General features: G+C 39.6%; 2 protein-coding genes across 2 annotated transcripts; both read left to right on the top strand.

Moving 5' to 3' along the window:
• The first annotated feature begins 4,800 nt into the window (after positions 1–4,800).
• On the top strand, positions 4,801–5,379 carry LOC115960467. The gene has a single exon (XM_031079398.1). It carries the CDS (start codon positions 4,801–4,803, stop codon positions 5,377–5,379), a length of 579 nt encoding a protein of 192 aa, XP_030935258.1.
• Positions 5,380–19,738: 14,359 nt separating this feature from the next.
• On the top strand, positions 19,739–21,038 carry LOC115977804 (protein ENHANCED DISEASE RESISTANCE 2-like). The gene has a single exon (XM_031099828.1). The coding sequence runs from the start codon at positions 19,883–19,885 to the stop codon at positions 20,813–20,815; it is 933 nt and encodes a 310-aa protein (XP_030955688.1). The 5' UTR covers positions 19,739–19,882; the 3' UTR covers positions 20,816–21,038.
• Positions 21,039–24,869: the final 3,831 nt, after the last annotated feature.

The following is a 24,869-nucleotide window of genomic DNA, read 5'->3' as shown; positions in this document are numbered from 1 at the left end:
CAGTGATAGCACGAAGGTGGCGAGAGAAATAGGGAAAAACTGCCTAGTCATGAAGATTTTAACGTAGCGTACCATCAGCTTAGAAGCTCTACGAAAACACTTGAAAATGCTATGGAAGCCTAATAAGGGACTACGGGTCTCCGAAATAGGAAACGAAATGTATTTGGCAGAATTTGATGACGACAGAGATAAAAAGAGGATCTTGGAGATGTGCCCTTGGAGCTACGAGAAGCAATTAATACTGCTACAAGATTTTGAAGGTGAGTGAGTTCCTAAGGAGATTACCATCAAATGGACTCCGTTTTGGGTGCAAATTTATAACCTCCCCCTGAAGAGTATGACTCGAGAATCGGGCATGGAGATCGAAGCAAAGCTATGGAGGGTGCTGGATGTCAACGTGCCTGAAAAGGGAGTACATTGAGGCAAGTTCTTGCGAGCAAGGGTACAAATCGACGTAAAGAAAAATCTGGTAAGAGGGAAAAGAGTTACGATTGAAGGAGGGGAGAGCAGGTGAGTTTTTTCCAAGTACGAGAGATTACCAAACTTTTGCTACAAATGTGGGAGGTTAGACCATGGGGAAAATGATTGCTTAGAAATAACAAATCTGATGAATGGAGAAGGGGAGGGATGTATGCAGTATGGAGCATGGCTGAGGGGCGAGCCAAGCAGGAGGGGAGGAAGGGAACAAGTCAAAATAGGTGAAGAAGTCATGCCGGAGATTAGGCCGGAGCCATGTATGCACGGCATGGAAACTCTCCGATGTAGGGACAGGCCGGAATTAGGTGAGAATCACGTGAACAAGCAGAATCTTTGCCAGGGAGTGGGGCATAGTGACAAGACAGATAGACTTGGGGCAGCAAACCAGGAAAGTGAAACCTTTCATGGTGAGGGCAAAGTCAATTTGCCACAAGAAAAAGAGAACGTGAGTTTAACTCAAAACAGAAAGGATTCTTTGTTGGACTCACTACCCACAGCAGACCTAAAAAGAGGCATTCATCGGGAGAAATCAAAAACAGAGGAGGGATCAGGGATGGGTGAAGAAAGGCTGAACATGATGGAAATTTGTAGGGAAATGGGCCCAAAGGAAAATGATGCAAAGGCTTGGGCCGAAGGTAACTCAACCCATTGGCAATGAGTTTTATAAAAGAAAAAGGTTGGGTGACTGAACCCTTGGGCCCCAATAGTGGGCATTGGAAGTGTTTGGCAAGGACAAATAATAAACAAAGCCCAAATGTCAAGACCAGCCCAGATAACACAAAGAGAAAGGGCTCTGTTCCTTTACAAGAGCTTGATCCCAACGCGCTGAGCATCAAACAAAAAAAGGGGTTGAACAAAGAAGAGAGTGAAGCAGATGGTTATGAGAGTATGGTTGGCGATGAGGCGGTGGTTGCTACGCAGCACCGTCGAGCCAAATGAGTGTGCTATCTTAGAATTGTCGGGGCTTGGGGTCTCCTCTGGCAATTTGTACACTCACCGAAGAGGTGAAAGGCAAAAACCTCGTGGTGGTGTTCTTGGCAGAGACAAAAGCGACCACAGACGGAATGAAGGGCTTTCAACACAAATTGGGTTTTACTCGAGGAATCATTGTTCCGAGTGATGGGAAAAGTGGTGGCTTAGCGTTGCTTTGGCAAGAAGGGACGGATATAAGATTCAAGAGCTGCTCACACTCTCACATAGATGTAGTGGTTCACGGCGAAGGCAAGGGAGGTCCATGGAGGATTACGGGTTTTTATGGACATCCCGACACAAGCAAAAGGCAGAGTTCATGGCAGCTTCTCGATGCTCTGAATGCTCAATTTGTAATTCTATGGGTGGTATGTGGGGATTTCAATGAAATTTTGCACCAAGATGAAAAGTCAGGATGGAAGGAGCGTGATGTAGATCAAATTAAGGAGTTCAGAGAGGTATTGAGCAGGTGTGGCTTATTTGATTTGGGTTTTGTGGGTCAGAGATTTACTTGGTGTAATGGACGATTTGGGGAGCAACGCACTTTGCTACGCTTGGACAGAATGGTAGCTAATGAGGCTTGGGTTCAAATCTTCCTTGAGGCAAAGGTTCATCATATTTCGATGTCGGCTTTGGATCACTGTCTTTTGGCAATGTTTCTTAATAGGAATCAGCCCCACAAATGGAGTAAAAGGAGGTTCTTTTTTGAAGCAATGTAGGTGAGAGAGGAGGAGTGCAAGGAGGTAATTGAGTCGGCTTGGGATCCATATGTGGAGGACTTGGTCCGACCTATTCAGCAACGACGAGAGAGATGTCAAACTGAACTCAAGTGCTGGAATGAAAGAAAATTCGGCAATGTGTATAAAATCCTAAAACAAAAACAAGCCAAATTGCAACTCTTAGAATCTCTCAATTTACTCCATGAAACAGTTGAGGAAATTCAAGCTATCCGAAAAGAGATTAATGAGCTTTATACTAGGGAAGAAGTTATGTGGCAATAGAGGTCTCAAGTGCTTTGGCTGCAAAATGGAGACAAAAACATGAAGTTTTTCCATGCTATTGCTAGCCAAAGACAAAGGAAAAATAGAATAGGGGGGTTTGATGGATGAGGGGGGTGTATGGCATGAAGAGCAAGGGGCAACAGAGAAGCTAATCCTCGAGTACTTCTTTGCAATCTTTAGCTTAGATCAACCATTGGGTTTTGATGCAAGTATGGAAGCAATGGACAAGAGAGTGACCCCCGAAATGAACGAAGAGTTGATTAAAGAATTCAAAGCAGTTGAAGTATGTTGAGCGCTCTAACAAATGCATCCAACAAAATCACCCAGGCCTAACGATATGTCCCCAATCTTCTACCAAAAATATTGGGATGTCATAGGACCTAGTGTATCAAACTGTGTACTACAGGTTCTTAACTCAGGGGTGATGCCAAAGGGAATAAATGAAACATATATATGCTTGATCCCAAAAGCCAAAAATCCCCAGAAGATAATTGAATACCGTCCAATCAGCCTATGCAATGTAATTTATAAGTTAATATCGAAGGTCCTGGCGAATAGGCTGAAAAAAAATTATGAATGCAGTGATTACCGAAGCAAAAAGTGCTTTTGTGCCGAGGAGGCTTATAACAGATAATGTGATGGTGGCCTTTGAAACCATGCACTCTATTGCCAAAAAGAGAAAAGGGAAGGAAGGGCTAATGACCATCAAATTGGATATGAGTAGAGCCTATGACGGGGTTGAATGGGCTTACCTTGAGTCAATGATGCGTAAGTTGGGGTTTAATGAAAAGTGGATCTCTTTGATCATGATGTATGTAACAACGGTGTCCTACTTGGTACTCATTAATGGGGAACCAAAGGGTAACATTATTCCTTCGAGAGGCTTACACCAAGGGGATTCTATATCCTCATATTTGTTTGTATTGTGCGTCGAGGGGTTGTCAGCAATGATTAGACAAAAGGAAGCCGTGGGATTAATTAAGAGGGTGGCAGTAAGTAGACAAGCACCGTTGATCTCGCACTTGTTTTTTGTGGAAGATAGCATCCTTTTTTGTAGAGCAACCATGGAGGAATGCAAGCAAGTGGCCTTAGTGTTAGATACCTATAAGAAAGAGTTAGGGTAGAAGCTCAATAGGGATAAAACTTCATTGTTTTTCAGCAAGAACACAAGTGGGGAAATCTAGAGTTTTGGGAAGGAAACATTTGGGGCCCAAATTGTCCAACAACATGAGAGATATTTGGGGCTACCACCAACGGTTGGGAGGGGTAAAAAGAAGGCTTTTAATTGCATTAAAGATCAAGTGGGCAGGAAAATAGCGGGTTGGAAAGAAAAGTTGCTGTCTAATGTTGGAAGGGAAATACTCATAAAAGCAGTTGCATAGGCTACACCAACTTACACTATGAATTGTTTTAAGCTCCCTTACTCTTTGTGCTTGGAAATAAACTCTATGCTTGGTGGGTTTTGGTGGGGAAAGAAAAAGAAGGAAAGGAAGATTGCTTGTTTATCTTGGAAGAATTTATGCAAACCGAAGGTAGACAGAGGTATGGGATTTCGGGATTTAAAAGCTTTCAACCTTGCGCTCCTAGCAAAGCAAGGATGGCGGATATTGCAAAATCCAACCTCCTTAGTTCACAGAGTGCTCAAAGCGAAGTACTTTGCCAAATCTTCTTTTATGGAAGCTCAGGTAGGGAAAAACCCCTCTTACATTTGGAGAAGTTTGTTGGCTGCCAGACCAATGGTGCAGAAAGGGGCAAGGTGGTGTGTGGGTGATGGTAGAAGCATCAAAATTTAGGATGACAGGTGGTTGCCCTTCACGGAGTTTGGCAAAGTGGTCTCACCACGACCATCACTGGAAGCAAATGAGAAAGTGGAAGGTCTGATTGTATGGGATAGAGCTGAATGGAATGTTGAAAGGGTGAGGAGCATCTTCCTTCCCCATGAAGCCGAGGTTGTCTTAAGCATCCTAATCAGCCCCATGAACCCGAGGGACTCACAGGTATGGGCTAAGACTGCAAATGGTATTTTCTCGGTCAAGAGTGCCTATAAAGTCGCAGTCAAGTATCTCAGGTGGTTGCCCTTCACGGAGTTTGGCAAAGTGGTCTCACCACGACCATCACTGGAAGCAAATGAGAAAGTGGAAGGTCTGATTGTATGGGATAGAGCTGAATGGAATGTTGAAAGGGTGAGGAGCATCTTCCTTCCCCAAATGAGGGTGATGCTAGTCCAGGCTGCTCTGACAACTCCAAAATGGCAGCAATATGGAAGATGATATGGAACTTAAGGTGCCCAAATAAAATCAAGCATTTCATATGGCGTGCTTGCAAGAATGTTCTCCCTACGAAACAGTACCTAATGCATTGCAAAGTCTTGCTGGAGGATAGGTGTGATTTATGTGAGGAAAGTGAATCTTCAGGCCACATCTTGTGGGGGTGTCACATTGCAAGGGAAGCTTGGAATGAAACAAGTCTCAAGCCTGACAGTCCAAGCCAATCTCTAAAGGAGTTCATTGATGTTGTCTGGTTGTTGATGGAGACACTGGGAGAGAAAAACTGGGAGGAGTTTGCTATCATGGCTTGGCTTTTATGGAATAATAGGAACTGTGTAAGGCACGGAGGCAGCTACAAAAGTGGGAAGTCCATAGCTTGGGAAGCTAGAAAATATGAGACAAAGGTGCATGACTCCTTACCAACCCAATGCAATGCCGCTCTAACTACCTCTCGGACAAAGTGTTGGGTTCCTCCCCTCCCTGGTAAGTACAAAGTTAACATAGATGCTGCTGTGTTTAAGGAACAAGGCTGCTGTGGGGTTGGTGTTGTAATTAGGAATGATAAAGGGCAACTGATGGGTGCCATAAGCAAACGGGTTGAATTCCCGTTGGGGGCTCTAGAGGCAGAAGCTAAAGCAGCTGAGATAGGAGTTTGTCTGGCTTGAGATTTGGGACTGAAGGACATAAAGGTGGAAGGGGATTCTTTGCTAGTTGCTCAAGCACTTAAAAGCTCAACACCACCTACCTTACCTATTCTAAAGATTGTGGAAGGAGTGAAGAGGTACCTTAGGAATTTCAGCTTCTGGACAACTGCGCACACAAGAAGAACTAACAATCTAGCCGCTCACTTGCTAGCTAAATCTGTTAGGAATGTATCTGATTGTGTAATATGGGTTGAGGACACTCCTCCCATTATTGAAACTCAAATCTTGAAAGATGTAATTTCAATGGACATTGGTCTGAATTATTGAAATCCAATCAGGTTTACAATTAAAAAAAAAAAACTACTTTCTAAAACCAAAACCAAAACAAAAAAGATGATGATGCCATGATAAGGTGCACATTTCAAAGGATCTTTGTGCCAGCACTCAGTAACATGGGCATTGGATTGTCAGCCAGCCATTTGTAGGGAATTTAACCAAATTCCCAACCTGTGAGAAACAAAACAAATAGAGAAAACACACGTCAAAGAAAACAATCACACGCACAAGACAATATTTACGTGGTTCGGCAATTTGCCTACGTCCACGGAGTTGCAGGAATTTCACTATTATCAGGGAAAATACAATAGTGCACAAGAACACTCTCAAGAAACCCAAATCCCAATTACACCCTAGTACTCTCTCACAGAAAAAATAAGAATAGAAGTTGGCTGCCTCTCTTTTCTCTATTTTCTCTCATGCGGCTGCTCACTAGGTTAATTGAAATTTCTCTCTAATCAATTCTCTGCAATCTGGCCGCATATAATAAAGCAATATATATATATATATATATATATTACTTTATAAAAGTCGGCTGAAGTAGGATTCCTAATACAACTTGTATTAGGTCAATCTATGGCCGGATTGGGCTTTATGGGCTTGTGGCAAATTCAAGCCACACTAACAAATCTCCACCTTGGCTTGAATTGACCAAGCTACACTAGCAAACTCCTCCATCAGCTCCACCTTAGCCTTTAAGGGCTTAGGCCTTTTTGGTTAAAGTGTGTCTCTATATGTTATATTAATTATTCAAGGAAGCTCCCTAAGGTGTTTATCTCCCTGACAAGTGGTATCAGAGCCTAGGGTTAGGTTTGAGTGGGAGCAATGGCAGAGGAAGCAGGAAAGGCGTCTGGAATAGAAAAGTTTGATGGCACAAACTTCGCATATTGGAGGATGCAGATTGAAGATTATCTCTATAGGAGGAAATTGCATCTGCCTCTTTAGGGGACAAAACCTGAGGCTATGAAGGCTGAGGAATGGGCTTTTCTTGACAGACAGGTACTAGGAGTTATCAGGTTAACTTTGTCTAGGTCTGTTGCACACAATGTTGTAAAAGAGAAGACCACAGCAGATCTGATGAAGGCTTTGTCTAGTATGTATGAAAAGCCATCAGCAAACAATAAAGTGCACTTGATGAAGAAACTGTTCAATCTGAAGATGGCAGAGAATGCATCAGTAGCACAACATCTGAATGAATTTAACACTATCACAAATCAATTGTCGTCTGTAGAAATTGACTTTGATGATGAGATCCATGCACTGATCGTTTTGGCTTCTTTGCCAAACAGTTGGGAGGCAATGAGGATGGCAGTAAGCAATTCTACAGGAAAGGAAAAACTCAAGTACAATGATATACGAGATTTAATTCTGGCTGAGGAGATTCGCAGAAGAGATGCAGGTGAATCCTCAGGATCTGGTTCTGCCCTAAACCTTGAGACAAGAGGCAGAGGTAATAACAGAAATTCAAATCGGGGCAGATCAAAATCCAGAAATTCTAATCGAAATAGAAGTAAATCTAGATTAGGCCAACAAGTACAATGCTGGAATTGTGGGAAAACAGGTCACTTTAGGAATCAATGCAAAAATCCTAAGAAGAAGAATGAAGATGATTCTGCTAATGCTGTAACAGAAGAGGTACATGATGCATTACTTCTTGCAGTAGACAGTCCACTTGATGATTGGTTTTTGGATTCAGGAGTTTCGTTTCATACCACTCCACACCGAGAAATCATACAGAATTATGTTGCAGGTGATTTTGGTAAGGTGTATTTGGCTGATGGTTCAGCCTTGGATGTTGTGGGTATGAGAGATGTTCGGATATTGTTACCCAATGGGTCTGTTTGGTTACTGGAGAAGGTTCGACATATTCCTGACCTAAGGAGGAATCTGATTTCTGTTGGACAACTTGATGATGAAGGGCATGCAATACTATTTGTTGGTGGTACTTGGAAGGTTACAAAGGGAGTTAGGGTATTGGCTCGTGGAAAGAAAACTGGTACTCTGTACATGACCTCAAGTCCAAGAGATACAATTGCAGTTGCTGATGCAAGTACTGATACAAGCCTATGGCACCGCAGACTTGGCCACATGACTGAGAAAGGGATGAAGATGCTGCTGTCAAAAGGAAAACTACCAGAATTGAAGTCCATTGATTTTGACATGTGTGAAAGTTGCATCTTAGGAAAGCAGAAAAAGGTGAGCTTCTTGAAAACTGGCAGGACACCGAAGGCTGAAAAATTGGAGTTAGTACACACTGATTTGTGGGGGCCTTCTCCAGTTGCATCCCTTGGAGGTTCAAGGTACTACATCACTTTTATTGATGACTCAAGCAGAAAGGTATGAGTTTATTTTCTGAAAAATAAATCTGATGTATTTGAAACCTTTAAGAAGTGGAAGGCCATGGTTGAGACAGAAACAGGTTTAAAAGTAAAATGTTTGAGGTCAGATAATGGAGGAGAGTACATAGATGGAGGGTTCAGTGAGTATTGTGCTGCACAGGGAATTAGGATGGAGAAGACCAGTCCTGGGACACCACAACAAAATGGTGTGGCTGAGCGCATGAATAGAACTCTCAATGAGCGTGCTAGGAGTATGAGGTTGCATGCTGGACTACCAAAAACTTTTTGGGCTGATGCTGTAAGCACTGCAGCTTACCTGATAAACCGAGGACCTTCAGTTCTCATGGAGTTCAGACTTCCTAAGGAGGTTTGGAGCGGTAAAGAGGTAAAGTTTTCACACTTAAAAGTTTTTGGTTGTGTTTCTTATGTTCATATTGATTCTGATGCTCGTAGTAAACTTGATGCAAAGTCTAAAATATGTTTTTTCATTGGCTATGGTGATGAGAAATTTGGCTATAGGTTTTGGGATGAACAAAACAAGAAAATCATTAGAAGTAGAAATGTGATATTTAATGAACAGGTTATGTACTAGGACAGGTCAACTGTAGTGTCAGATGTTACAGAGATAGATAAAAAGAAATCTGAGTTTGTCAACTTAGATGAATTGACTAAAGGTACTGTCCAGAAAAGGGGTGAAGAAGATAAGGAGAATGTAAATTCACAGGTAGATCTGAGTACACCTGTAGCTGAAGTTTGCAGATCTTCCAGGAACATTAGACCTCCACAGCGTTATTCACCCACTCTAAATTATCTCCTATTGACTGATGGTGGTGAGCCAGAATGTTATGATGAAGCCTTGCAAGATGAGAATTCAAGCAAGTGGGAGTTAGCCATGAAGGATGAGATGGATTCCTTGTTGGGGAATCAGACATGGGAACTGACTGAATTGCCAGTAGGAAAGAAGGCTTTGCACAACAAGTGGGTATACAGAATAAAGAATGAGCATGATGGTAGCAAACGTTACAAGGCCAGATTAGTCATTAAAGGGTTCCAGCAGAAGGAAGGCATTGACTACACAGAGATATTTTCTCCAGTTGTGAAGATGTCAACAATCAGACTAGTATGGGAATGGTGGCTGCAGAAAACTTACATCTTGAGCAGTTAGATGTGAAGACAGCATTCCTTCATAATGACTTAGAGGAAGACCTTTACATGATTCAGCCAGAAGGGTTCATTGCTCAAGGACAAGAGAATCTAGTCTGCAAACTGAAAAAGAGCTTGTATGGCCTAAAACAAGCTCCAAGACAGTGGTACAAGAAATTTGACAGTTTTATGCATAGAATTGGGTTCAAGAGATGTGAAGCTGATCATTGTTGCTATGTTAAGTCTTTTGACAATTCTTACATCATATTACTGTTGTATGTGGATGATATGCTTATTACAGGGTCTAGCATTGAGGAGATTAATAATCTGAAGAAGCAATTGTCCAAACAGTTTGCAATGAAGGATTTGGGAGCTGCAAAGCAAATCCTTGGTATGAGAATCATTAGAGACAAGGCTAATGGTACATTGAAACTTTCACAGTCAAAGTATGTGAAGAAAGTTCTCAGCAGGTTCAACATGAATGAAGCTAAACCAGTGAGCACACCCTTGGGTAGTCATTTCAAGCTAAGCAAAGAACAGTCACCAAAGACAGAAGAAGAAAGGGACCACATGAGCAAGTTGCCCTATGCCTCAGCTATTGGCAGCTTGATGTATGCTATGGTATGTACAAGGCCAGACATTGCACATGCAGTGGGAGTTGTGAGCAGATTCATGAGTAGGCCTGGAAAGCAGCATTGGGAGGCAGTCAAGTGGATTCTGAGATATCTGAAGGGTTCATCAGATACATGTCTTTGTTTCACAGGTGCAAGTTTGAAACTGCAGGGTTATGTAGATGCTGATTTTGCTGGTGATATTGATAGTAGAAAGAGTACTACAGGGTTTGTTTTCACTCTGGGTGGTACAGCTATATCATGGGCTTCAAATTTACAGAAGATTGTTACTTTGTCTACTACAGAAACTGAGTATGTTGCAGCAACTGAAGCTGGAAAGGAGATGATTTGGCTACATGGTTTCTTAGATGAATTGGGTAAGAAGCAGAAGATGGGCATTCTACACAGTGACAGTCAGAGTGCAATCTTTCTTGCCAAAAATTCGGCTTTTCATTCAAAGTCGAAGCACATACAGACAAAATACCACTTTATCCGTTATCTTGTTGAAGATAAGCTGGTAATACTTGAAAAGATTTGTGGATCTAAGAACCCGGCAGACATGTTGACTAAAGGTGTCACTATTGAAAAGTTGAAGCTGTGCGCAACTTCAATTGGTCTTCTAGCTTGAGGACAAGAGGATGAGTTGCAGGGATGAAGGACTATGTTATGGAGGATTGTGGTTAATGTTTGCAGCTTGTGAGCCCTTAAGGGCTTAGGCCTTTTGGGTTAAAGTGTGTTTCTATATGTTATATTAATTATTCAAGGAAGCTCCCTAAGGTGTTTATCTCCCCGACACCATTAGGTCCAATGCCCATTACCTTTCACACTCAAAGAGACAAAAACTACAATAATAAAGTCAGCATTGAGCATCTATTAAAGTCATGACTCGTGAGGGAACACAATTGTGAACTTTTTTTGAGAAGGCAATTGTCAACTAATTTAACGTCACTTTATTTTCCTTTAATTTAGACTAATAGCCTGCTGGGTTTGCCATTCTAATCTAACAAAGTTTAGGTATAGTATTTAGGTGTTATTTTTTAGATTTTTCTCTTAAAAATTAGTCATGTGGTTGTACTTAACTAAAAATACATTTTTATCTCATGAGAAAAAAGTCACATGGCTGAATCTTAAAAAGAGAACCTAAAAAATAGCATCTAAATGCTATTCCTAAGTTTTGTCCATCCTAATTTAACACTTATTGTTTATTCTTAATAAGTAAAGGTGTAATAATTTGAAGACTAAAATATTATTTTAGTCCTTAAATTTTATCAAAAATTTATTTTTCATTTATAAATTTTGAAAAATTATTTTTTATATTTAAATTATTAAAAATTTCGATTTTCGTCTTATTATTGACAAAAGTTTTTTTTTAATCTCTATTTAATATATATATATATATATATGTTTTTCATTTGAAAACTATTGACAAAAGTTTTTTTTTTAATCTCTATTTTTGAATCAATGGTCAATAATATTGAAAAAAACTTTTTTATAAAGTTCAAGGATAAATAAAGATCTTTTTAAAGTTTAGGGAAAAAAAATATTTGGTAAAATTTAGGAACTTGAATAATATTTGACCTTAATTTTAATAACATGCACACTAATTTATAAAAAGAAATAGTAGTGGTAGATCTAAATAAAAAATAGTAAAAATTGAACATAATAATAATTTATAAAAATATTGTAAACTAATTTATGATTTGTGATTTGTAATTGTAACATTATTTTAATCTAAATAGCATTTCTCTTTTTCGCGTGGAAGAATAATCTTTCTTATTCAATAGTATTAAAAATTACTCAATTTATATAATCTCGTGCATACATAATTATTGTTTAACGCAGTTATGATTTGTTATGACCCTTTATTATTATTTTTATTATTATTATGAGCATAAACCATGCCAGTCTATTCAGAAAAAACAAAACAAAAAACCATGCCACTCTGTGATGAAGGTTGTTCAAAGCTGTGACGGTCCAAAGCACATCAGCCATTCCTTTCCATGCGTCATAAACAGCATCTGTGACAATGAAATCGTCAAATATCACTGACGTAATCACAGCTTCCTCTTTTTTGAATATGTTTTTTTTTTCGTTATTAATCACCACGTGTAGCTATCTTTATCGTCAACGTCGGTAAGGGTCTATCACACTGTCAAAGTTATTATCCCGTGTTTACCAAAAAAGTTATTATCCCGTTTGTCGCTTTCTGCGATTTAAATAATATCAAATCCCCAATCTTTTATATTAAATTACACCAACGCCACAACCCACAATATTTTATATTAGCATTTCTTTTTAATCAAAACAATTTATTTCCGACATTGTTTATGTTTTGATGACTGGTACGTTGCTCGCTTCTGTGTAACTTTTCTCTCTAGGAAAGCCTCCCCAGAGTGTAGCACTGTCGTCCCTTCCCTGGAAGGTGAGTGTGTCCCTGGTGGTAACACGGTTACTGCCAGGCTAGTGGTTTTGTTCTTTTAGGGACGTGGGAAATACTTTGTTAGCTCTTAGAACCCTGTACTGGGCATGGACGACCTGACGAAACACTGGAGTTCGCTATCTCTCTCGGAGTTAGAGGGTTAGGGTCTACATCTAAGGAGTGACCAAGCCATCACGGAGCATGGTATCGTTGCAAGATTCCTAACCAAACGACCGTTAAATATAGAAGCCATCGCCAATACCTTCACCCCGTTATGGAGAACAAAGTCAGGCTTCAAGATCAAAAATATCGGCGACCATCTCATCTTATTCTCATTTGACAATAAGCACGATGTTGAAAGAATACTTTCCGCGGAGCCGTGGAGCTTTGACAAGCACATTATGGTGCTTACCCGATACGATAAGGACACCACGCTCAAAGCTTCTGAACTGAAAATGGTTCCTTTTTGGATCCAAATCTATGACATCCCACTTCGCTTCAGGCACAAGGCGATTGCAGAACAAATCTGCCAGCCTCTAGGGGCGATCCTCACCTCCAATGAATTGATGGAATATGACGGCGGCAGCTTCATACGTGTCCGTGTGTTGCTGGACATTTCACAACCCCTTTGCAGAGGTAGACTCATTACTCTGGAAGATGGTAAGAACCACTGGGTTTCCTTCAAATATGAGAGGCTCCCCAACCTCTGCTACTGGTGTGGCTGCCTCACGCATGGCGACAGAGACTGTGCAACTTGGCTTGAGAGCGAGGGAAACCTTAACTCCGACGACCAACAATTCGGCTCTTGGCTCTGAGCTCCCCCATTTAACTCAGTAAGGAAGAAAGTGGTCTCTGTCTCGGGTTTTTTTGCGAAAAAGAAGGTGTCCAACCTTGCCTCTCCGGGCACTGACCCACCCCCCATCTTTCCAGTGACGGTGTACACGGCCACAGAGGAACTCTGCTCTCCTTCCCCGAGAGCATTAAATGAAAATCCCGTGATTCAAGGAGTAGATTCTGATAGAGTATCAACCCCCACTCACCAAGTGGGTTTTCAGAAATCTGAGGAGATCTTAGCGTCGGTTCCCCCGAAATTGGCTGACTTTGAGAAGACACTTCGTGAGCTGGACAGAGACATTCACAGATTTGAAAATGACACGGTTGGGGAGAGTGCTTCAAATGAAGCTCTTCCCGCCACGGCCCAAATCCATTCGGCCCAGACATCCTTATCTCCTAGCCCAAATGCACGAACCCCTCCTGTGCAACGGGCTAAGCCCATCCCTCTAAATGAACGAACGAATATGGCTGTGGATCAAAATGAACACATAGCTCAGCTCGAAGGGAAATGGCTAAGGATCCAAAGGCCCAGGAACTCTAATGATATTTCGGTCTCTGATGTTGTCTTAGGTAAGCTTTCCCCACTCATCTCACTTGAATCTCCTACCCCTTCTAAACGCAGAACCATCAACGGCGCTGCTCTAAAAGAAAATGTTCCACCATCGGCGGAGGCTGCTCTTCAGCCCCGCCGGGGACGATGAGTTGGCTTTGCTGGAACGTGCGTGGGCTTGGGAACCTGCGCACACTCCGAGAGCTCGAGGTGGTGACTCGGGCACAAGATCCCGCTGCCATGTTCCTTGCCAAAACGTGGGCAGAAGATGCTAGGCTACGTCGTTTGTGTGTTGATCTGAAGTTTGATCACTGCTGGGTTGGTCCAAGCGCCGAGAAAACAGGTTGTCTGGTCTTGCTTTGGAAGAGCTCTGTTTTTATTGATGTGATCGCGTCATCTCCGAACCACATCGACGCTATTGTTGGGGTTAATCCGGGTGATCAATGGAGGTTCACGGGGATTTATGGCTTTGCGGAGTCTGCTAGGAAACAGGAAACTTGGTCTTTGTTGAGAGGCCTTCACCGCCGTTCCTCCCTGCCTTGGATGTGCGCCGGTGACTTTAACGAGCTTCTCTGGTCCCATGAAAAGCTCGGTCTAGCTCCCAGACAGGAATGTAAGATGAAAGATTTTCAAGATGTTTTAGATGAGTTTGGTCTCATGGACCTTGGCTATGTCAGGGATAAATTCACTTGGCGAGGTAAAAGAGCTGGTGGATTAGTTTTGGAAAGGCTAGACAGGGCGGTTGCATCCAACGGGTGGTTCTACCGCTTCCCGGGTTCCAAGGTCTAGCACCTCCGCACTCACTCCTCCGATCACAAAGCCATTCTTGTCAAACCGGATGGTATTCTCCCTAGGCCAAACCGCCCCTTCAAGTTTGAACAAATGTGGCTAAAGGAGGGTGGCTGTGGTGACACGGTGGTTAGGTCGTGGGGCACTACCTCCAATAGTGCTAATATGCTCCAGATTGCTGGGAAAATTCAATTATGCGGGGAGAAGCTCACAGCTTGGAGTCAGCAGTCTTTTGGCAGTGTTAAACACCAAGTGGAAAAGAAAAGCAAGCTCCTCTCCAAAGCGGAATGTGATGCGGCTTGTGGGAAAATTGGCTATGAACAAGTCAAAATGCTTAGAACTGAGCTTAATGATCTCCTGGACAAGGAAAGTCAGATGTGGCAGCAAAGGTCCAGAGCTCTCTTCCTCAAATGCAGAGACCGAAACACAAGTTATTTTCACAGTAAGGCCTTTCACAGATTCCGTAGAAATAGAATTTCTGGTTTGAGAGACTCTTCCAATTTGTGGTGCACTGAGGACAGTATGATTAAAAATGTTGCTTGTGAATACTACCAATCCCTATTCACATCATCACAGTCTTTGGATTTTTCAGGGGTCTTGGATGCTATTAAACCTTCGGTTTCTGAGGAGATGAATGCCATGCTTCTTAGACCTTTCCTCAGAGAAGAGGTGGAGGTGGCTATCAAGCAAATGAAACCTATCTCTGCCCCGGGTCCTGATGGTATGCCTCCCCTATTCTATCAAACTTTCTGGTCTTTAATTGATGAGGATATTTGCTCTGCTGTGTTAGATTGCCTTAATAACTGTAAAATTCCTTTAGAGATTAACAGTACCAATATCACCCTGATTCCTAAGGTTAAATCCCCTGAGTTTATCATTGACTTTAGGCCGATTAGCCTTTGTAATGTGGTGTACAAAATAGTTTCTAAGGTCCTTGCCAATAGATTTCGTGATGTACTCCCCTCGATAATTTCTAAAAACCAGAGCGCCTTCCAGGCGGGTAGGGTCATCACTGACAACATCCTAATGGCCTTTGAAACCCTTCATTTCATGAAACACCATCAGTATGGTAAGTCCGGCTTCATGGCCCTTAAACTGGACATGAGTAAGGCCTATGACCGGGTTGAATGGGCTTACTTAGAGGCGATTATGAAGAAAATGGGGTTTGACGTAAAATGGGTTAATCTTATAATGGAGTGCATCACAACTGTCAGTTATTCCATCCTCATCAATGGTGAACCCTCCCCAATCATCCAGCCGTCTCGGGGCATTAGACAGGGTGACCCACTGTCACCCTATTTATTCCTCATATGCTCTGAGGGTCTTCACAGCCTTCTGCAGCAGGCAGCCGAGTCCAACCAGATCCGGGGTGTGTCTATTTGCAAGAAGGGCCCCCATTTGACCCATTTATTTTTTGCCGATGATAGTGTGATCTTTTGCAGAGCCTCCCTTGTGGAATGCCATAGACTTCAAGGACTGTTGGAGTGCTATGAAAAGGCTTCGGGGCAGCAGCTGAATCGTAGTAAAACAGGCCTTTTTTTTAGCAAATCCACCCCCCTTCTCATCGCAGATCAAATCAAAGATGCTTTGGGTGTTCAGGAAATTAAGCAATTCGAAAAATACCTTGGGCTTCCTTCCCTAGTTGGTAGGAACAAGAAAGCGAGTTTACAATACATTAGAGAAAGGGTCGAGGCTAAGCTCCAAGGCTGGAAAGAACAGCTTCTATCCCAAGCGGGCCGTGAAATTCTCCTCAAAGCTGTGATCCAGGCAATCCCCACTTTCGCCATGAGTTGCTTTAAGCTACCGGCCACTCTTTGCAATGATATTGAGATACTAATTAGGAAATTTTGGTGGGGCCAAAGAGGTAATCAAAGGAAGATTCATTGGACCAAATGGAGCTCTTTGTGCCATCCTAAAAGCCGAGGGGGTATGGGTTTTAAAGAGCTTCAACGGTTCAACATTGCCATGCTAGCAAAGCAAGTTGGCGGCTGCTTGATAATAAATCATCTCTCTTCCATAGATTTTTTAAGGCGAAATTCTTCCCTAACGGGTCCATTCTTGATGCAAAAGAAGGCAATGGCTCCTTCGCATGGAAGAGTATTTTGAAGGGTAGAGATGTGATCATGAAAGGGGTTCAGTGGAGAGTGGGTACGGGGTCCTTGATCCGGATTTACCATGAAAACTGGCTGCCTGACCCCTATAGCAAAAGGGTGGTGTCTCCTAGGGACTTCCTAGGCAGTGATGCAACGGTCTCGGTACTAATTGATAGTGATCTCCGCTGCTGGATGGAGGAAACAATTTATAACATTTTCTTGCCCCATGAAGCTGCACTAATCCTATCTATTCCACTCAGCCTTAGACCGTGTGAGGATAAGTTGTTTTGGCCGCATAACCCGGATGGTTCTTACTCTGTTAGATCTGGCTACAGGTGGCTCATAGAGGAAGCTCTAAATGGAGAGCCCTCCTCCTCAGATTTGTCAAGTGCCAGAAGCATTTGGAAGGGTGTGTGGAGCCTACACGTCCCCAATAGGGTCAAAACGCTGCTTTGGAGGGCTAGTTCTGATGCGCTGCCATCCAAGACTAATCTATTGAGAAGGAAAATTATCACTGATGATCTATGCTCGGGCTGCAAGCTTAAGAGTGAGAACATCTTTCACGCTCTTTGGTCTTGTCCTGCTCTGGCCCCTGTTTGGTCTTCCAAGTTCACCTGGCTCATGAATTTAACCAAAGGGTGTTCATCGTTGCTGGAAATATTCCAATGCTGCCAGTCCCATTGCGACTACTTTGATCTTTTTGCCATGGTCATGTCCCAGCTCTGGATGCGTAGAAACAAGTTGCGGGCTGGGGAGTGCGTGGCTCCCTTGGCAAAGATTATCGGCTTGGCTACAGATTGCTTATTGGAGTTCCAATCTGCCCAGCCTTCCTCCCATCCTCCACCAATGCCGGCTTTAGTTTCCAAGTGGTCTCCTCCGGAGTCGGGTTGGGTGAAAATCAACTTCGATGGAGCTACTTTTAGTGATAGGAACTTGGCTGGTTTGGCTGGTGTCATTCGCGACGACAGAGGTCTTGTCATGGCTGCTTGTACACAAACTATTCCACTACCTACATCTGTAGAGATGGTGGAAGTGTTAGCAGCTTGTACTGCACTAGTCTTGGCTCAAGATCTAAATCTGACTCGGGTGCAACTTGAAGGCGATTCCGAATTAATAATCAAGGCTCTTTCCTCAGGTGGCAGGGACTCTTCAAGCTTCAGCCACATTTTGGAAGACATCAAGGTTCTTTCTTTGGCTTTCCAGTCCCTTACATTTAGTCATACACGTAGGATAGGGAACAAACTGGCCCACTGTTTAGCCAGATCAGCATGTAACTTCTCCCCATTCCAAGTTTGGATGGAGGAAATCCCACTAGTGTGTGAATCTGTGTACTATTTTGATATCCCTTAATGTTATTGTCTCTTCCCTCCTATTCTTGGGGTGGTTTCTCAAAAAAAAAAAAAAAAACAATTTATTTCCATATTAATAAATTGGAGTGCAGTTGAAGTGAATAGATATAATTCTATTCTTTGTAAGGCTAGTTCAGTGATTCAAACCTCACTTTTTTCCTTTGGCACTCATCTACAACATACTTGATACTTATATAAAAAAAAGAAATACATAAATAAAATATGAGATTTTTTTCTTGATAAGTAAAAAATGCTCTGATTAGGCTAAAATATAACAATTTTTTTTTTCATGAGAAGTAAAAGCAAAAGGTCATGAATTGTAGTTGAGATTAAATCATACATGTAAAAAATATATATGTATGATTTAATCTCTACAATTCTCATGAAGGTTTCTTTATTTCCAAACAATGCCATCGAGAAGAATGAGCCGTGTGAACTCCAACAATCATTTCTCAATGTCTTGTTTTTACTTTCCACTTGATACCCGAAATGCAGATGTACAAATCTCCACCAATATTAGATGAAAGTTGTAGTATCACTAGTGCTCCTTGGTAAATTACGCATCCATTTATTTATATATATATATATATATATATATAACTATTCCACTCACACTCCAAAAATTCCAATGACTAATAATGTGATAGAAAAAATTTGAAATTATCGAATTTTTAACATATTATTCAAGTCTATTGACCTCTAGTGTCTATATAGTAACTTCATGTCTCTCATTGGTTTTTCTTTGAATTGAAATAACCTTAAGTTATTATTATTATTATGGAAATAACCTTAAGTTATTTATTATGGAAATAACCTTAAGTTTTGATGGTGCTATATCCTATTATATGGTTATTATTTCTGTTTTGACAAAGCCTTCCATATTTAAACACTATGACACGTTTCTCCCTAAAAAAATAAAAAATAATTAAAAAACACTGACACATTTTGAATCCTAGGGTGTAGATTGGCGTTTGCACTTTGCACCGGACCTAAGCGTCATAAACATTATTCTGGAAGGAGACTCACAAGTAATTATACATGCTCTAACCAACTCTAAGCCAGCCCCTTCACCTATTCAACAGGTGATTGTTGGGGCCAAAGCTTGGAAGCACCGCTTTAGGAACTAGTAGATTCTTTTTGCTCGCTGAGAATGTAACAAAATAACTCATGACACATCTAATGGCTAGATATGTCAAAGTCAAAGATATTTCTAAATGCACGACTGAAGGATACTCACCCTATCAACATCATTGCCTCTCAAGTTCAGATTTTTGGGTTTACACGTTGTTTAATGAAATTCCAAAAAACCTTTCTATGAAAAAATGATAATAATAAATAGTAAATAACAATGTTGTTAGTTTGCCTACTTAAAATTGTCAGCTTTCCTTTTTTGGGTGTACCATTCCTCTATTATGACAATATACTCCCTCCGTCCCACTTTGTTTGTCCTCTATTTCATTTTGGAATGTCCCAAAATATTGTTCTATTTCTAAAAATAAAAGTCATTAATTTACTAATATTCCTATTATACCCCTATTTTATTAATAATTCAATTTTTGATAAATTTATTTAAGGATAGTTTTGGAAACTTATATATTTTTAAAAGATAGACAAGATAATAAATGATATTCCTTTAAAAAATTTGACTTTTTAAACAGGACAAACAAAATGGGATGGAAGGAGTATATAATAATCTTAATTCTATCGTAAATTTTGTTAGTAAACAAAAAAGTTTTTATTTTTTATTTTATACATATAATAATTATTATGTTAATTGAAAAATTAGCTGTCTATGTCTCAAATCAAATCCCAAAAAGTGGAGCTAAGGATAGGGCTGTCTCGTAGTTTCTTGGAAATGCAAGGTCACATTTATTTCCTCTCTCATATTAGTTATTAATTTAACAACACATCACCTTAAACTCAACCTAAACTTCTTTGCTCCCTCACCACCACTCACCGAGCGAGCGAGCGAGAGAGAGAGTCTGAGAACTAGAAAGAAACAAAAAAAAAAAAAAGAGAGAATATAACTTTTTTTTTTTTTTTTCCTTTCTACAAATTAACATGTGCCCAACGAAGCAAAAGCATCGTACCAGCTCCGGAGCCCGAACCTCCCGATCCAACGATTCCATCTCCACCAATACCACCACCACCACGACAATGGCGGAGTGGATATCCGAAGCGATCAACGGTGGATCCCTCCGCCACGTGGACCTCCACACAGGAACAAACGGCTGGGCTTCACCGCCAGGCGACCTCTTCTCTCTCCGCTCCAAAAACTACCTCACCAAACGAACCAAATCGCCTTCCGGCGACTACCTACTCGCGCCGGCCGGAATGGACTGGCTCAAATCGAGTACCAAGCTCGACAACGTACTCGCCCGCCCGGACAACCGTGTAGCTAACGCGCTCCGCAAGGCTCAGTCCCAAGGCAAATCGTTGAAATCGTTCATACTCGCCGTGAATCTCCAAATTCCAGGTAAGGACCACCACAACGCTGTCTTCTACTTCGCCACAGAGGAGCCTATACCCTTCGGCTCGCTCCTCCACCGGTTCGTCCACGGCGACGATGCGTTCCGGAACCAGCGGTTCAAGATCGTGAACCGGATCGTCAAAGGCCCGTGGATCGTTAAAAAAACGGTTGGAAGCTACAGCGCGTGCTTGTTAGGGAAGGCGCTGACGTGTAACTACCACAGAGGAGCCAATTACTTAGAGATCAACGTCGATATCGGAAGCTCCGCCATAGCCAACGCCATTCTTCACCTCGCATTGGGGTACGTGACGAGCGTAACGATCGACATGGGGTTTGTGGTGGAGGGGCAAGCGGAGGATGAGTTGCCGGAGAGGCTTTTCGGGGCCGTTAGGGTTTGCCAGATGGAAATGTCGTCATCTACGGTCGTCGATGCTGTTCACGCGCCGCCAAATTCGCGTGGGCTGGGTTTTGCTAAGGTGAATCACCATAAATCCGAAAATCTTGATGATGATGATAATAAGTAATAACGATGATCGTTAATGAGGAAGAAAATGAAATATATATATTATTTTTTATGGGGATTATTTACTTTAGTTGTGTCGAGGTTTTTTTTTTGGGGGTGGAAATGTAACGAGGATCATGTAATTTTTAGTCCCCTTTTTAATGGGGATTGGTGGATGATGTAGATGTAAATGGCAACAAAACAAATAACATTGCTTTGATTTCCTCTTCTTTCTTTCTCTCTTTCTGGAGTTTTTATTGGATATTAATTATAAAAGTCTAATTGTTGGATGACTTTTTTTTTTATATATTTTTTTTATAATTATGTTTTTATCACTCATGTAAACTTATTTTTTAATATATAAATAAATTTATTTTTTAAACGTAATTTTAAACGGTAAAACCTGAACTTTAAACACTCAAACAACGATATAACAATTAATTTTTTATCTTGCTTTTACAAATATGAAGAATATGATAATAATGATATGTAATTTAATAATTAGATTTCCTAAATTCACATTTAATAAAAAAATAAACAACGAGTTTGAACAGTATTTTACTTTGGTCTATTCTTCTTTACATGGATTTCATCATTTTTAATAGAATATGTTGTGAAGCTGGTCCGTGTGTCTCTAATTTTGTTGTATTAGAAAATGAGGGTCATGATTTTTTTTTTTTTTTAAGAGAGTATTAACTTATACGTTTACTCTTGGCGATAGCTTTTCATTATCAAATTAAGACACCAATCAATTTTTGGTCTAAGTGAAAATTGAACCTCAGATATTTTATACAACCACCAAAGATTTACCAATTGAGCTAAGTGAAACCATACGAGAGCTATGATTATGATTATGATTATTGAGAATAGTGGAAATACATGAGGAATTAGCTAAAAAGAAATGGTGATTGTGTGTGGTGGTCGGTTGTTCGGTGTGGTTGGTTATTTCATTTTTGTTTAGCAATGCACTTTTGGCTCTATTTTTAGCTGTCTTTTTCTTTTAATGGAGGAATTGATTAATAAGTAGTAGAATATATTTTTGTTGGGCGGCGGTTGGTGGGACGGGGACTGTTAAGATTTGGGTGGTGGGTTCGCTTTTAATGTGACGGGGATGGAAGCGCATCATTTTGCCTAAGCAACGCCATAGCATTCCTTGTACGACAATCCCCTTTTATTTCAAGGGATTTCTTAGCTTTAGACATCATAATAATGTTCTTCTTTTATTATTTTAATATCATCCGTCAAATATATGAATAGAATCAACACATTTCCCACTTGTACTTATCACTTCACTGAACAATAAGGGCACGTTTGGTAGACTGTAATAGGTACCGTAATGTAACAGCTATTCCTATGGATTAGCTATTCAATAGTTTGGTTATGTTTTTATTATAAGGAATAGTCATTCCTTATGAATAGCTATTCTTTAAAATAAGGAATAACTATTCCTCTCTAAAAGGGTTGTAATAGTTATTCCTTAGTAGATGTAATAATTTCTAACATTAATACATTTCTAAATAAATAAACTTTCCATATCCACCTAATAATTATGGAAATAAAAAATCATAAAAAAATAACTCATCTCTCTAAAATTTAAAATATATTATTTTATAGGAAATATAATTGTATGAATGAGGTATTTCCTAAAATAAATCATAATTGTTATTTTAATGTTACAACTCACAACCAAACTAATGAATAGGTTTAGTTATTCAATTACAACACATTTTATTCTTGGTAATAAAAATTACCATTCCTGTTGTAATCCACATTCAGTGTACCAAACGTACCCTAAGTTTAGAATTACAACTATTTTTATAAGGATCAAAATTTAGGTATAATATTTAGGTGTTGTTCTTTAATTTTTTTTTTAAAATTCAATTATGTGACTATATTTAATTAAAAATATATTTTCATATCGTGAAAAAAAAATCACGTGACTGAATTTTAAAATAAGAATCTAATGAATGACACCTAAATACTGAAATAAAAAATAAAAAAATAAAAAAACTTGTCCGCTCTCTTGATGTTGTGTGAGAAATGTTGAGTTGGTAGCATTCACCAAACGCACCCATTTGCTATTCAGCTAGGCAACTTGTGTCCCATCCACTTGTTAGTATTTCTATTTCATTAAAATAACAGGGGCATACGCATGCGCATACCCATGCCTTTTGATCTTGTTTATGTAGTCTAGCCTATGCAATAAAGCCCCATGTTTCATTCCTTTTGGATGCCTCAGGAATGGACATAAATGCAAGTTAGCGTCATTGTCTTTAGTAACCCAGGCATCTACTTTACTTGGTGCTTGGAAAAGCTATTGGCCCATATCAGTTCAATGATGCTAATTTAGTTATGGAAGTTGGCCTGTAGATCAGCATCCTTGACAGTGATGCATATATTGAGTTATACTCTCAGTACTTAATTTACTCGCCAACACCGTCACTGTGCAACGTTCGCCAATCGCCATATACTCTGGAAGATGTCAAAGAAATTTACAAAGGTTTTCAGAAGAGTGGAGTATCATTAATGTGTGGGCAAAGCTTGCAACAAAGCTACCAATGAATTATCTTGTGCTTCTCCAACCCGCCTACAAGCATAGGTTTGGTTGAAGCAAACCCCACCCTGTATTGCCTAATTTTATCAATGATAATGTACAAGTTTTTTTTTTTGAGAATGAATGATAATGTACAGGTTTGATGGGCAAGTTTGGCAATTAATAAAATCTACCGCTTTACTTTTTTTAAAAAAAAAGGAAAGAAAGAAAAGCAGTGAAAGCTGTACCGATTCAGTTAGGAGAAAAAAATATTTTAGTATTATTTGATACTATTTTATTGTTTCGGAGTTACTTATTTATGTGTTGTAATAATAATAATAATAATTTAAAAAATATATACTCTATTTTATAGGCTTAAATATTAACCAAGTATAGTAACCCAATGTATTAACTTAAATAACATATTTTATAACACTTTTTAATATTGTTGTCAAGAAAAGCTAGAAAGTCGTTATATTCCCACCGTCTCACTTTGTTTGTCCTGTTTGAAAAGTCAAAATTTTTAAGAGAATATCATTTATTGTCTTGTCTACCTTTTAAAAATGTATAAGTTTCCAAAGCTACCCTTAAATAAATTTATCAAAAAATTGAATTAGTAAATTAATAGGGGTATAATAGGAACATTAGTAAATTAATGACTTTTATTTTTAGAAACAGGACAATATTTTGAAACATCCTAAAATGGAATAAAGGACAAATAAACTGGTACGGAGGGAGTATTTGATATTAGAAGTGTGCATCAAACTTATGAATTCAATTAAACTGAACCAACCCGTTACTCAACTCAACTTGACTTGACATCTCTTCTTCTAATAATAATAAAAAAAAAAACTTGATGTCTCAAGTTGTTTTCTCATGAATTGGTGTGTTAAACTTGAGTTAGAATTTATTTTTTAAGCCTCAGATTGGGTTGAGTTTAAGATGATAATTTTTTCAACTAATTTGACCCAACTTTTTCAACTAATTTGACCCAACTTTTTTTTTTTTTTTTGAGAAATTATTTGACCCAACTTGATCCTACATATAAGTGTATTTTATTATCTTTATTCTTATTTTTTTGGTTGTATTTATTTTGATATTTTAAAAAAGAGTTTTGATGAATTTGGAAAATGATTTAAGGCATATTATGGGAATTATAATAGTTAAATTTTTTTTTTCGAGGGAGGAATTGTAATAGTCAATTATTAAAAAAAAAAAAAAAAAAAACCTTAAATAGTCCATCAAAGCCCATCACCCATACGTTTTGGGATGTTTCGTTCATTATTGATTTAGGTCTGAAATGGTTTTAAATCTAATCCAACAATGACAACTTTGGAGTTGATTTTGCTATTACCCAATTCAATAGAAGTTATTTTTTAAGCCTCAAATTGGGTTGAGTTTAAGATGATAATTTTTTCAACTAATTTGATCCAACTTTTTTTTTTTTGAGAAATTTTTTGACCCAACTTGATCCTACATATAAGTGTATTTTATTATCTTTATTCTTATTTTTTTTGGTTGTATTTATTTTGATATTTTAAAA

This window comes from Quercus lobata, chromosome 2, assembly GCF_001633185.2.
Source record: "Quercus lobata isolate SW786 chromosome 2, ValleyOak3.0 Primary Assembly, whole genome shotgun sequence".
NCBI lineage: Eukaryota > Viridiplantae > Streptophyta > Magnoliopsida > Fagales > Fagaceae > Quercus > Quercus lobata.
Note: the sequence above shows the minus strand (reverse complement) of the source record. Positions and strands in the feature narration are given on the sequence as shown.